The sequence below is a fragment of the Terrapene carolina genome, unplaced genomic scaffold, assembly GCF_002925995.2.
Source record: "Terrapene carolina triunguis isolate 2854851 unplaced genomic scaffold, T_m_triunguis-2.0 Scaffold69, whole genome shotgun sequence".
NCBI classification, from domain to species: domain Eukaryota; kingdom Metazoa; phylum Chordata; order Testudines; family Emydidae; genus Terrapene; species Terrapene triunguis.
The window spans coordinates 7,895,392-7,909,725 of record NW_020664420.1 but is presented as its reverse complement, the minus strand read 5'-3'; the positions used below and the strand labels follow the sequence as shown (position 1 = coordinate 7,909,725).

General features: G+C 44.2%; 1 protein-coding gene across 3 annotated transcripts in view; it reads left to right on the top strand.

Annotated features, from left to right (window-relative positions):
- The window catches only part of SMAD2 (SMAD family member 2), a 75,859-nt gene extending 62,578 nt beyond the window's left edge, over positions 1 to 13,281 (top strand). For all 3 annotated transcript variants that reach the window (XM_026649311.1, XM_026649312.1, XM_026649310.1), the window contains one exon: positions 11,324 to 13,281. In XM_026649311.1, the coding sequence (XP_026505096.1) occupies positions 11,324 to 11,447 (124 nt within the window). In that variant the 3' untranslated portion in view covers positions 11,448 to 13,281. The remainder of the gene's footprint in view (positions 1 to 11,323) is intronic.
- Positions 13,282 to 14,334: the final 1,053 nt, after the last annotated feature.

The window sequence follows — 14,334 nt, the reverse complement described above, 5'->3', positions numbered from 1 at the left end:
CAAATGCCCTGTGGCAAACCCTGGTCTCACTGGCCCCCATCTCTAAGAGAGCAGAACGCAAGTATTTTGTATCTGCCAAGGGGCATGAATACTTATACACACACCCTGCTCCTAACTCCCTGGTGGTCGAGTCGGTCAACCACACGGAACGGAGGGCCAACCAGCCCGTACCCCGAAAAATAAAGATTCAAGGAGGCTGGACTCATTTGGAAGAAAAATTTATTCGTCCTCGAGCTTCCAGTTAGAGGTGGCGAACCACCAGGCTCTCCTGGGCCGGTATGAGTTTAATCTGTGGGGCTCCCTGCCCTAGTTCGAGGAGTCCCTCCAGGAATGCGACAGGAAGGAGTTCAAAGCAGTGGTGGAGGAGGGCACAGCGGCTGCCAGGGCAACCCTGCAGGCAGTTTCGGATGCAGTGGACACAGCTGCGCGGTCCATGGCCTCTGCGGTGTCCATGAGAAGGGCGTTGTGGCTCCTGCTCTCTGGGCTGTCCAGCGAGGCGCAGACCTCCCTGCAGGACCTCCCGTTTGATGGCAAAGCTGTGTTTGCGGAACAAACGGATACAAAGCTGCATGGCCTGAAAGACTCCCGCACGACTCTCCAGACTCTGGGTCTCTATGTTCCGGCTCTGGCTAAACCTAAGTTCAAGCCGCAGCAGACTCCCGCTCAGGCCACCCATTCAAAATATGAAACCGTTTATAAGAAGTCGCGGGACTAAAAGAGGCTCCCACAGAGGCAGTCTCGGCCTGCCCCCCAGCCTGGGTCCTCCAAGGGCAAGCAAGCAGGGAAAAGGCAGTTTTGACGGGACGCCCGGGGTCATCAGGGATCCACTCAATAAATCCAGTTCTCATCAGGGCTCCACCCTCAATAATGCTTCCCTTCTCCAATCGGTTGCATGCTTTCCTCCCGGAGTGGTCGCAGCTGACCTCGGACCGATGGGTCCTCAACACCATCTCTCCACCCCTCATCCCTCCTGGGGGACCCCTTGCATGAGGCTCTTCTCGAGCGCTGGGGCGAGTGGGGGGGGGAGAGGAGGAAACAGACACAGCTCCTGGGCCTAGGAATGGTGGAAGCGGTACTGGGGGAGATCAAAGGCATGGGGTGCTATTTCCTTATCCCGAAGGCCAAAGGGGGGCTCAGGTCCATCGTGGACCTGTGAGGCCTGAACCAGTACATAGTGAAGCTCAAGTTCTGCATGGTCTCCCTGGCCTCCATCATCCCCTCCCTGGATTCCAGGGACTGGTACGCTGCCCTCGATCTGCAGGACGCGTACTTCCACATTCATATATTCGAGGACCACAGACGCTTCCTCCATTTCACGGTGGGGCAGGAACACTACCAATATACGGTCCTCCTGTTTGGCCTATCCACTGCCCCCAGGGTATTCATGAAATGTACGTTGGTGGTGGCGACCTACCTCAGGCGCCAGGGAGTCCAGATCTTCCCCATCTGGATGACTGGTTGGTCAAGGGCAGCTCCCGGTCGCAGGTGCGGGATCACGTGGCACTCCTTCTGTACACATGCACCACTTTGGGCCTATTGGTAAACAACTCCAAGTCCACTTTAGTCCCGGTACAACGCATAGAGTTTATCTGCGCGGTCCTGGACACCTCGTCGTCCAGAGCCTCCCTCCCACCGGACAGGTTTGAGACCCTGAAGGGGCTCATCGACAAGGTTTCCTGTGACAACAGCCAGAGCATGCCTTCAGCTCTTGGGTCACATGTCGGTGTGTACGTATGTGGTCCGTCACGCCAGACTCAGGATGAGGCCCCTCCAGCTCTGGTTGGCCTCGGGGTTCTCCCAGGCCAGGGACAGGATAGACAAAGTCCTCACGGTGACAGAGCCAGTGATCATCTCCCTACAGTGGTGGTCCTCCCGGAGAAACATGCTCCAAGGGATCCCATTCGGGGGCAGGGCCCCGTCGCTGGAACTGGTGTCCGACGCTTTGGACCTGGGATGCGGGGCCCATGTGGGGAATGTTCAGACCCAAAGTCTGTGGTCGGCTCAGGATCTGACCCTCCACATAAACTTCAAGGAGCTCAGGGCGGTACGGCTGGTGTGCATGGCCTTCTGCTCGCACCTGGAGGGCTGGGTGGGCAGGGTCCTCAACGGACAACACAGCCTCGATGTTCTACATCAACAGGCAAAGCGGGGCCTGATCCTCTGCCGCGAAGCCCTCAGGCTGTGGGACTTCTGTATAGCCCACAGCATCTGCCTACAGACCTTCCATCTGCTGGGCGCCCAGAACACGCGGGTGGATCTCTTGAGCAGGGACTTCTCTCCACCCAGAGGTGGTGCAGACTTTGCCAAGTGTGGGGAACTCCTTGGGTGGACCTGTTCGCGACTCGGCAGAACTGTCGCTGTCCCCGGTTCTGCTCTGGGGAGGGCTGGGACGGGGCGCTATCTCCGATGCCTTCCTCCTGTCCTGGTCAAGCCAGTTTCTCTATGCCTTTCCCCCATTCCCGCTGATCAACAAGGTCCTGGAAAAGATAAAGACGGACAAGGCCCAGATCCTTCTGATTTGCCCCGGCATGGCCCAGGCAGCATTGGTACGGGACCCTCACGGGCCTGGTGGTCGCCCCGCTGTGGCCGTTGCCGTCCCACCTGGACCTGCTCTCCCAGGACCAGGGCAGCCTCCTCCACCCCAACCTAGCGGCTGTCCACCACCTACGACGTGGCTGCTCAATGGTTAGGTAGGGAGGAAAGGACGTGCTTGGAAGGGGTTCAGTGCGTCCTCCTAGAAAGCAGGTGGCCCTCCACTTGCCGAGCCTACTTGGCAAAGTGGTCTTGGTTTTCCAGATGGGCGGATGAGCGGGGCGTTTCCCCAGTGGCAGTCCAGAATAAGCTGGATCGGGGCGATCTCCTTCACCTTAGAGTGCAGGGCCTGGTGCCCTCATCAGTCAAGGCGCACCTGGCGGCCATATCGGCCTTCCGTCTGCCGGTGCAGGGTCACATGGTAGTCTCCCATGCTATGACCGATTCCTTGAGGGGTTGGATCGTCTCTTCCCATATGTTAGGCCCCGAGTCCCACAGTGGGACCTAAACCTGGTGTTGGCCCGTCTCACGGCGCCCCTGTTTGAGCCGCTAGCCATGTGCTCCTGGTCACACCTCTTGTGGAAGGTGGCCTTCCTGGTTGCGATCATGTTGGCTAGGCGGGTCTCGGAACTCAGGGCCCTGACCTCCAAGCCCCCATACATGGTGTTCATAAAGATAAGGTCCAGCTCCGCCCACACCCTTCGTTCCTCCCGAAGGTGGTCTCCACCTATCAAATGGGTCAGGACATTTTTCTGCCAGTCCTCTGCCCCAAGCGTCCAGTGAGGAGCGCCACCTCCACACCCTGGATGTGAGACGGACTCTGGCTTTTTACCTGGAGCGGACTAAGCCGTTCAGAAAGTCCTCGCAACTGTTCATCGCCTCGGCCGAGCGCATGAAAGGTCAGCTGATCTTCACTCAGTGGCTCTCCAACTGGACCACCTCGTGCATCCGTACCTGTTATGACCTGGTGGGAATCCCTCCGCCACCAATTGTGAAGGTGCATTCTACTAGGCGCAGGCCTCAGCAGCTGCCTTTTTGGCCCATGTCCCCATTCAGGACATTTGTAGGGCTGCCACGTGGTCTTCAATTCACACGTTCACCTCGCATTATGCGATTGTCTCCCAGTCCAGGGAGGATGCTGGGTTTGGCAGGGCCGTTCTCCCTCCCGAGAGTTTGTGAACTCCTTCCCACCTCCAACAGATATAGCTTGGAATCACCTATTGTGGAATACACATGAGCAATAACACTGCTCTACAGCCAAAATGCTTCTGAAATAAATGTAGTCAAACTTTATTAATTCTGGGTCACTGAGAACGAAAATGATGCTTAAAATTGTTGATTGGCTCTAGTTTTCAAGATATGCTATTGGGTCAGTATATACGACCCTTGACTTGGGAATGGCGGAGGATAAGTGAGTTATAAAGGGAAGGGATCTCAATTTAAACCAGAAATGACTAAAATAATCTTTGACTGGATCTATGAATAAATCTATGACTGGGTTTGGACAGTCTTGCTTTTTAGGCAAAACAATGAATGATGCAATCTGAAGCTGGTATTGCGTCATACATGATATGAATTGCATCATGTTATTCCTAGAAGTCATGGATGATGCAATCATAACGAAGCTTACATCACTCTGCTGAACAAATTGCCCTATATCAGCTCTAGAAATCATACAGTGTCGTGCTCTCTTATTTGTCAGTGTTTGATTTTGCAAAGGGACACATTTCTGTTTAGCCAAAGTGAGCAGAGATGCCTCGTACTTGTGTGAACAGTGCAGATAACTTCTGCTATGTTTGTGGTGAAGTGACTTTTGCATCACAAAAGCGCAGTATAACCACTATGGTTAAAAAAGCCTATCACCTTTATTTTGGCTGCAAAATTGGAGATCAGGACAAGAGGTGGGCCCCACACATATGCTGCAACACTTGTGCAACAAATCTTCGCCAGTGGTTGATCAGGAAAAGGAAATTTTTGCCTTTTGCAGTGCCAATGATTTGGAGAGAGCCAAGAGATCATACCAGCAATTGTTACTTCTGCATGGTGCCTCCAGTTGGGAAAGGTGTGTCAAAGAAGAAAAAGTGGACTGTGCATTATCCAAACATTCCATCAGCTATACGCCCAGTACCCCATGGAGAAGGACTGCCGGTTCCTGATGCACCAGAATCATTCTCACTTGAGTCAGACGAGGAAGAGGATGAAACTTCTGGTCCTGAACCATCAATGTCACAGGACCCACATTTTCTCCCATCCTCCTCCTCTGAACCAGACCTCCTAACACAAGGTGAACTGAGTGACCTTGTCAGGGATTTGGAACTACCCAAGAGTAAGGCAGAGCTGTTGGGCTCCAGACTACAGCAGTGGAATCTTCTGGCAGGTGATGTTAGGGTTTCCATGTTCCGTGACCGTCAAAAGGATCTTGTCCCATTCTTCTTCATGGAAGGTGATCTTGTAGCCTGCAACAACATCGATGGTGTGATGGCAGCCCTCAACATCGTTCACGATCCAGATGAGTGGAGACTGTTCATTGATTCATCGAAGACGAGTCTTAAAGCTGTTTTACTGCATAATGGCAATGTTTTGCCATCAATTCCAGTTGGTCATGCAGTCCATATGAAGGAAACCTATGACAACATGAAACAACTTTTGAGGTGCATAAACTATGACCAACATCAGCGGCAGCTTTGTGGCGATTTGAAGGTTGTTGCTCTCTTGCTTGGTCTGCAGACTGGATACACAAAGTACTGCTGTTTTCTCTGCGAATGGGATAGTCATGCAAGAGATTCCCACTACATCAAGAAAGATTGGCCACTCCGACAGTCATTGGAGCCTGGGAGGAAAAGTGTTCAGCATCCACCACTTGTTGAATCAAGGAAGATTTTGTTACCACCCTTACACATCAAGCTGGGTCTGATGAAGAACTTTGTCAAGGCCATTGACAAAACACAAGCAGCTTTCAAGTACCTGTGTGGAAAATTTCCAAGGTTAAGTGAAGCTAAGATAAAGGAAGGTGTCTTTGTTGGTCCTCAGATTCGTGAACTTCTTCGAGATGATGCATTTGACCATGCACTGTGTGGCAAGGAAAAGATGGCATGGAAAGCCTTCCAGTTAGTGGCAATCAATTTTCTCGGAAACAACAAGGCAGACAACTACAGGTTGTTGGTGGAAAACCTCCTCAAGGCATACAAAAGCCTTGGTTGCAACATGTCACTAAAGATAAATTTTGTGCACTCTCATCTAGATTTTTTTCCACCGAACTGCGGAGCAGTGAGCGACGAGCACGGCGAGCGATTTCACCAGGACATTGCAACAATGGAGAAACGCTATCAGGGCAAATGGAGCCCATCAATGCTTGCAGACTATTGCTGGACAGTGACAAGAGATGCTCCATTTAATGAATACAAGAGACAAGCCAAGAAGTGCCGAGTAGACACTGAATAGGACTAAACTATGCACAGAATAGTTTTTTGCCTTTTGTTTCATAATAAATTTTATTTATATAACCCTTTTGCTGATTTTTAAAGTCTTCCATAAACAGGACAGGTGAAATATTATCATGTAAAGCAACCATAAACACATGAAAAGACCTAAGTTTACAATTTATGATTCAAACTCTACGATCTACACAATATACATAGAGATAAAATGTAAAAACTTAAATATCTTAGAAACAGTAGCCAATCAGTTGTTTTAATTGTCATACTTGAATTCAGCACATCAAAACACATAATAAATAGCACGTTTTATCTCTGAAGCAGACGACTTCTCAAAAATTGTAGACCAGTGTAACTTGAAGAAGAAAAGACAGTTACCTTTTCCGTAACTGGTGTTCTTCGAGATGTGTTGCTCATGTCTATTCCACATCCCGCTCTCCTTCCCCTCTGTCGGAGTTGTCTGGCAAGAAGGAACTGAGGGTGAGGGGAGCGCGCAGCGCCACTTATACCGCGCCATGGAGGTGCCACTCCAGGGGTTGCTAGGGTGCTTCCCTACGGGTACTGCTAGGGGAAAAACTTCCGGCACCAGTGCACGTGGCGAGCACGCACACCTATTGTGGAATAGACATGAGCAACACATCTCAAAGAAAACCAGTTACAGAAAAGGTAAAAAGAACAGGAGTACTTGTGGCACCTTAGAGACTAACAAATTTATTTCAGCATAAGCTTTCGTGGGCTGCAGCTCACTTCTTCAGATGCATAGAGTGGAAAACACAGACAGAAGATATTTATACACACAGAGAACATGAAAAGGTGGAAGTACGTATACCAATTGTAAGAGGCAAATCAATTGAGATGAGCTATCAGTAGCAGTAGAAGAAAAAACTTTGAAGTGATAATCGAGATGACCCATAGAAGGTGTGAGGAGAACTTAACATGGGGGGGGGGGGAATTCAATTAGTGTAATGACCCAACCATTCCCAATCTCTGTTTAGGCCTAAGTTAATTGTGTCTAATTTGCATATTAATTCGAGTTCAGCAGTCTCTCTTTGGAGTCTGTTTTTGAAGTTTTTTTTGTTGCAAAACTGACACCTTCAAGTCTGTCACTGAGTGATTAGAGAGGTTGAAGTGTTCTCCCACTGGTTTTTGAATCTTATGATTCCTGATGTCAGATTTGTGTCCATTTATTCTTTTGCGTAGAGACTGTCCAGTTTGGCCAATGTACATGGCAGAGGGGCATTGCTGGCACATGATGACATATATCACGTTGGTAGATGTGCAGGTGAACGAGCCCCTGATGGTGTGGCTGACGTGGTTAGGTCCTATGATGGTGTCACTTGAATAGATATGTGGACAGAGCTGGCATCGGGCTTTGTTGCAAGGATAGGTTCCTGGGTTAGTGTTTTTGTTGTATGGTGTGCAGTTGCTGGTGAGTATTTGCTTAAGGTTGGGAGGCTGTCTGTAAGCGAGGACTGGTCTGTCTCCCAAGATCTGTGAGAGTGAGGGATCATCTTTCAGGATAGGTTGTAGATCTTTGATGATGCGCTGGAGAGGTTTCAGTTGGGGGCTGAAGGTGGCGGCTAGTGGCGTTCTGTTATTTTCTTTGTTGGGCCTGTCCTGTAGTAGGTGGCTTCTGGGTACTCTTCTGGCTCTGTCAAACTGTCTTTTCCATGGGAGTGAGTGTGTTCTCAAACCCTTATGGATCAATATGTTAATTTGTCTCGCATTGCAGGAAACTAGCTTTTCTGCTAAAAGTGTGGTGTTCTAGAAATTAGAGTTAACTTCTTACATCTGATCTTGCTTACTGTGGTGGAACCACTGTCCACCATCTAGTGACTTTGAAGTTTGTGCTGTGATTACTTGCCTTTTGTAAGATCTACATAAAGCCATTGTGTCTCAGTGCTGCTCCATATGGAGTGTAATGAGCTGCTTAAGATGCGATGTTGGTTTCAAATGATGGTAACCAAGGAATAAATTTGGAATGACTTTTTCAATAAGTGTATTATAAAGAATAAAACAGCTAGAGAACGCACGTTTGGGAGATGGGAAAGAGTTTGGAACTCATTGTGGAAAACTTAACTATGCAGGAATATGATAACTTTGTATGTGTTTGTGTAGTAAAACTGTAAGAAGAGTTTTATGAATGGAAAATTTTTTCCTTTTTATTCATTGTTGAATTTATTCCAGTTATGTTCTCTATTACGGCAAATTAAATCTATAGAGGAAAGGGTTCTTTACAATATGGGAATTCAGGACAAACAGCATCTGATTTATATGAGCTGAGAAGTTCTACAGAAAAATTTGGATTACTTTGTGCCTGGGGGGAGAGGTGTGTGATTAATTTAAAAAAAAACCAAAAACTCAAATGTCTGAAGTTTTCCACAGAAAGAATAGGGAATTGATATATGAAGCATCTCTACAATATGTAATTACTGTAAAATGGAATTATTTCAGGCTTTGAAGGTGTATATTTAATGCTGCCTAGGTTCTACTGATGCTTTGTCATCGTTTGGGTTTAAAAATGGATCCGTCCCAAGTTTCAGATCGGGATCTGAGATAAAATGAGGAATTTAAGTCATGGAATAAACTGGAAGTGCTTCTGTTAGCAAGAGGTAAACTAGAGGGAAAACTGGCCTAAGTTTAGAGCTGGGAGTTGGCTCAAAGGGATTATGTGTACATTAAAGCAAAATTAAATACAACATTAAAATCAGTATAGCTAAATGAGATTAAAAATAGTGTTCAAACTACAGAGCGCCAAAACTTGAAGCAACACAGAGCTTCATAAAGAGAGAAGGGTGTGCAGAAGGTTGCAGTGGTAAGGGGTGTGTGTGTGTGTGTGTGTGTGTGTGTAATTTTAGATGGCTAATAAAAGTTGGGTCTGCAAGATCCAGTGGAGCTATTGATAGAGTGGCTAAGTAACTATTCCTTACTGAAAAGGAAAGGATGCTAATCTAGTTTCTCTGCATCTGTATGTTTGACAGAGGATGTTAAATTCTTGGTGGCTTATGGATAATAAACACTTCTAGGCAAGATAACTGGCTAATCTATGTTGTCTAGTAGCAAATTTAAGCCATTGCCAGTTTTTTATGGGATAGTTAACAAAGGTGAGTTAGGACTATTTGTAGGTAAAAGTAAAAACAGGATTGTATGTAAATGATTGGTCTTGGAGAAGTCTCTTGGGGTTGTCTGTAATACTTAAATTATGAAACTTGTAGATGACACTAAGTGGTGTAGTTAAGGCAGGAGGATATTTACAGCTATACAGGATAATCTTGATTCAGGTAAGTGGTCTGAGGTGCCTAAATGTAAGATGATGAAATTAAGTAGAATTTATCAGCCTTGTGAAACTTCCAAAATTACATCCCTGGGAAGGTCAAGGATGAATCTGTGCCTAACCCAACATCAAAAGCTTGCATTAACGCATTTCCGTCTGGTAGTAGGTCTGGCTGTTTTGGTAGACAAAATGTTTACTTTCTTTGCTTGACATGATGGTTTGTATGTGTTGCATGAATCCAAAGAAGCAATTATAGGGTCCAGGTTAGAACACATGAACTCGCTGTCCAATTTTAGTACCTTTTTTATTTGAAGAAAGGTAGTCCAGTTGAGGAGATCTAGTAATGGGCTACATGGAACTTCTGTTCTGTTTTAAAGAGGACTTCGGACTAAATGGATTGTATTTCCTTGAGATGAGAGAGGAGATTTTTATGCCAGGAACATTTTGTTCTGGCATAAGTATATAGTGTCAAGATGGCGAAGTAGTCCAGAATGCACTCTGATTGAGGGTGGACACTGCCTCATTTCTTCTACAGAATGTAAAATCACAATAAATATCACCTTGGTCCATTGGGATGCTGGTCTAATAACGTTTTTTCTGCCTTTACACTTCCTCTTATTTATACAAATAAAGTTAGAAAAAAGCATGTTGTAAACTGGTAGTGGTGGTCCTGGTGACAAAAGTAGAAGGCATCAGGATTGCTTGCTTAACTGCTGGCTCTGTTACCTTACACTCAAAATGAGGAGTCATAATGCAGCTATAAATACCAGGGGAAAAAATCTATAAAACTACTTAGCAACAGTGGACCTAATCCTGCAGTCCTAGGTCAGGAAAACTCTTGTGGATTTCCCTGTGAGTCTGGCCCCCACCCACTCAAGGCCTGATCTCCTACAGACCTGTGAAGTGAAATAACTGCTCAGGTATAGTACATCCTGTACTTGGACACCACCTTTTTCTCTTAAGAAATTACTTGAGAGAACCTCTTTTGAATAGCAGGTCTCTAAAATAGGACTGTTGGGGGTTGAGATTATTACTTTAAAAATTTAATGAAGCCTCAGCAACAGAGTGCCATAAATAAAAAGCTTGCCATGTGGAAAAATGCACATTACCCTAGTCTATTATATAAGTATAAAATTTTGAAGTTGTTTGAGGAAATTAAAATACACCACAGAGAAGTTACAGGAAATCAGCAGGGGTGATGTTTGGTGTTTCTGTAAGATAACACTTAACCTGTGTAACCACACGCTCAGTTATGATGCACTTGTTTCTGACAAAATCTAGCACAGCTTCCTTAAATTTTTCTCTGCAGCAACTTTTATAATCAGCAGATCTGACACTTCCTTTTGGTTACAGTATTACTACTAAGTATCAGAGGGGTAGCCGTGTTAGTCTGAATCTGTAAAAAGCAACAGAGGGTCCTGTGGCACCTTTAAGACTAACCGAAGTATTGGAGCATAAGCTTTCGTGGGTGAATGCCCACTTCATCAGACGCAAGATCTTGTGAAAGCTTATGCTCCAATACTTCGGTTAGTCTTAAAGGTGCCACAGGACCCTCTGTTGAGTATTACTACTACTTAGCTGTATTGGCTCTGTTGTTCTATTCCTTGTGCATAAATAATAAAATAGTTTTGTCGAGTTCCAGTCAACTACCTGTGCAAACCCCTTGAAGGCAAAGGGGTTACTTAAGCTTTTTCCTGTGTGCTTAATGTCACCTTCAGGACTTTTTAATATTAGTGAGTTTGAGAAGTTAAATATCAGCTTGACTCAAATATGGGTATCAGGTTGAGTTTGTAGGGTGGACAGTCTGGTTTTAAAAATAAATCTATATACAAGTAAAGCTGATCTCTTTTTAATGTGACAGTTGGAACAAAAGCCACAAAGCCAGTTTAATCTTGGTGTATGTGGAGATTAATATGAACCCCTAAGGTACAGGTGTATCTTGTACATATTTGCAAAGAAGTTTCATTTTTGTAGTGCTTGAGTCCTCTCTCATTTTTTTGTTTTTTTTTTGTTTTTTTTGAAACACACCCATACAGGCTTCCAAAGTCTTTTGGTAACTTCTTTTCTCCTCTTTCTTCTCCAGACGGCAAACAGTAACAAGCACTCCTTGCTGGATTGAACTGCATCTGAATGGTCCTCTACAATGGTTGGACAAAGTATTGACTCAGATGGGCTCTCCTTCAGTACGCTGCTCCAGCATGTCGTAAAACACCTTCTTCTGTTACCAGTGGGCTAAATATCAAGTCCAGTCAACAGACTTAATATAACAGCTCGTCTGTCTTAGTATTTGTGTGTGGTTCCCATGAACTGTTTACTATTCAAAAAGGTTTTTAAAAAACAAAAAACAAAAAAAAAACAGCACTTGAGGTCTCATCAATTAAAGCACCTTGTGGATTCTGTTTCCTGTACTCTGATACTAGATGAAAATTTAGTGTATAGAAACACCTTCTGAAGGAGGAAGGGACAGTTCTAAAGACTCTTAATGGTGTTTTCATTGGGTGTATAATTGAGTGTCCTAAAGGTTTATCAATAACATGAATAGTTGCGTATATGTACAGGTAATGTATCATGATCTCCAATATCACAGTATTGTGCTGTTCTACATTTTTAGTACCCATAAACAGATGTGTGCTCTTTTTAATTTTGGGCAAACTTCTGATAAAATTCCAAGTTCTCTCTAATCCTATATTCTTTTTATATTTTTTATATATGCAGGTTTTAAAGTTGTCCTTTAAAAAAAAGGGGGGGGGGGAAGGGGGGAAAACCGACTTTCCTTGTAGAAAAAAGCTTAACTTTTTGCTGCCTTCTTGAAAATCCCTTCTTTGGAAGGGAAAGAAATGCCTGAGTTTCATCTCTGAAATCTTAAATACTTTGTATAGTTAATGGGGCCCAAAATGAATTTATATTGTAAATTCTGAGTCTACCCATCACACTAGGACCTACTTCTCCCCCTCCCCATCCAAAGTAATGCATCTGTTGCCGGCAATAGATGCACTGACACTGCCGGCACTGAGGCGTTTGTGACTTTTTTTTGTACTTCAAATCATTAAGAGCAAATACTTTCTTTCATGAAATGAAAACTTATAGTAGCATTGAATAGACTTATGTAAACCTACAAGCTATTGGCTTACCCCTTACACCTATATTTTAAATAGATGTCACTTAAATCTTGAGTTTCATTTTTGAACCCAAATACCTTTAAACAGCTTCCCCCAGGGATAAACTAGACTTTTCCATGTAGGTTTTAAATAGATGCAGCTTTTTAACATATTTAGTGATGGAATGTAAACTCCTTGATCTGAGTGGCTTTGTATGGCTTAGTTACATACCAGATCATATGCATTCATTATGAAATAATGAGCCTTGTAAAAGTAGGTGCTTCTGCAAAACCTCTAGGATAGTGGTTGCTGAGGTATGACCAGCAAAGGAGGATTTTTAGGTTCTTTAATACAGTGCATGTTATTGTGAACCCTTGGACACTACATCTGCACCATACTAAAAATATTCTGAATTATATTCTACAAATAAGTCTGGGTTGGGGAAGGGTTGGGAAACTGTATAGAAGGGTTATTCTGACTTGAAAAATATACATCTTACTAACAATCTTGTGATCTAGCTGTCTGTCATTCTTTTGTTATTGTGGCAGTAGCAGGATTGCCTTTGTCTGTTTTTCTCCACCCCCCTCCCCCCATTCTTTCATTCATTACACTAGTACTGTACTTTGTAAGTACAGCTAGTGATTACTTAGCTTTGAGAACAAAATGTGGCCAGTGTTACAGCTTTTAATCAGTTGACTGAATCGAAGATAGTGATGGATATTTTTATGCCATAATAAATAGGGCATATAAGCAATACCAAAAATTAAGCCTTGAAAAAGTGGGCCAGGCAATTTTTAAAAATTGGAAATGCATTTACCAGTTTGTGGTAGTTTTACCAGTAGACTAATGTATTGGTAGAACTTGTGAACCTAAGAAATAAGCTTCATGCGTGTTGCATTTGCCTAATATGTGAATACACTAATAAAAGTTCTAATTCTCATGATGGTGGTTTTTATTAATGTTTGACAGCGGCCATATCCCACAACCACTCTACTTAGTGAATTATCTTATGGAAGATAAGTCATTTCAGTCTCAACATACACACTGGCCCAAGTTTGCTCTAATTCATTTTAGAGTTTTCTGCCTTATCTCCCCTTTTGGGAGAAAATAAAGTAATGCAACATTCAAAATGAGTTCAAAAGCAAAATTACTATTTTCTGTATTGTGTTGAAGGGGAGAACTAAATTCAAGGAAACCAGAATTAATGGCAAGAGAATTCTCACTATGTGAGATTAGCTAGATACGTATTAGACGGAGTTTAAGGTAAATCTGAAGTAATATCTTTTATTGGACCAACTGTCACACTTAACCATGTTTTGTATCATCTGCTTAGAACTTCCAGATTTCTTTTTAGTCTACATTTAACAATGAAAACTTTCCAAACTGTAAATAAAAGGGGAAGTCACTTTTTGTGGAAAATACAAATTGGATCATAAGTACTAGATCAGAGGTTCTTTTTCTAGAGAAGAGTGACTCTCTGGGTGAAAGACACAATGTTTTTGCCATCACATAAATTACACTTACGAATAGTCTGAAACTTGGATAAGCTATGTGACCCAATGCTAAGGTCATACGCTGTACATTTATGTTTTTGTTCCTTCCAGCTTTGACAAACTATTGCTCACTTCATTTTGAACACTACAGTAACCCTGATTAGTGTCATTTTTTTTGGCACATCCTCCCATCCAGTGTACAAGGAACCTACAAATACTTATCAGGGGACCTGTGGAGCTTAAATGAAAGCTTAGACTTCCACATACGTACATGATTCCAGTAACTTCAAGAAAAACATCCAATATCCTGAGACTCGCAATCTAATTTGTAAGCACTGGCAACACAGCTTTATCTCCGTGCCTCTGGTCCCCTCCCTTTGTATATGTTGTCTATTTATATTGTAAACGCTTTTCAGCAGGGATTCTCTTGCTATAGCTTTCTATGGCGCCTTGTTCAAAGGGGAGTCCCTAGTTCTTATTGGAACTTCTCGGGATACGTCTAC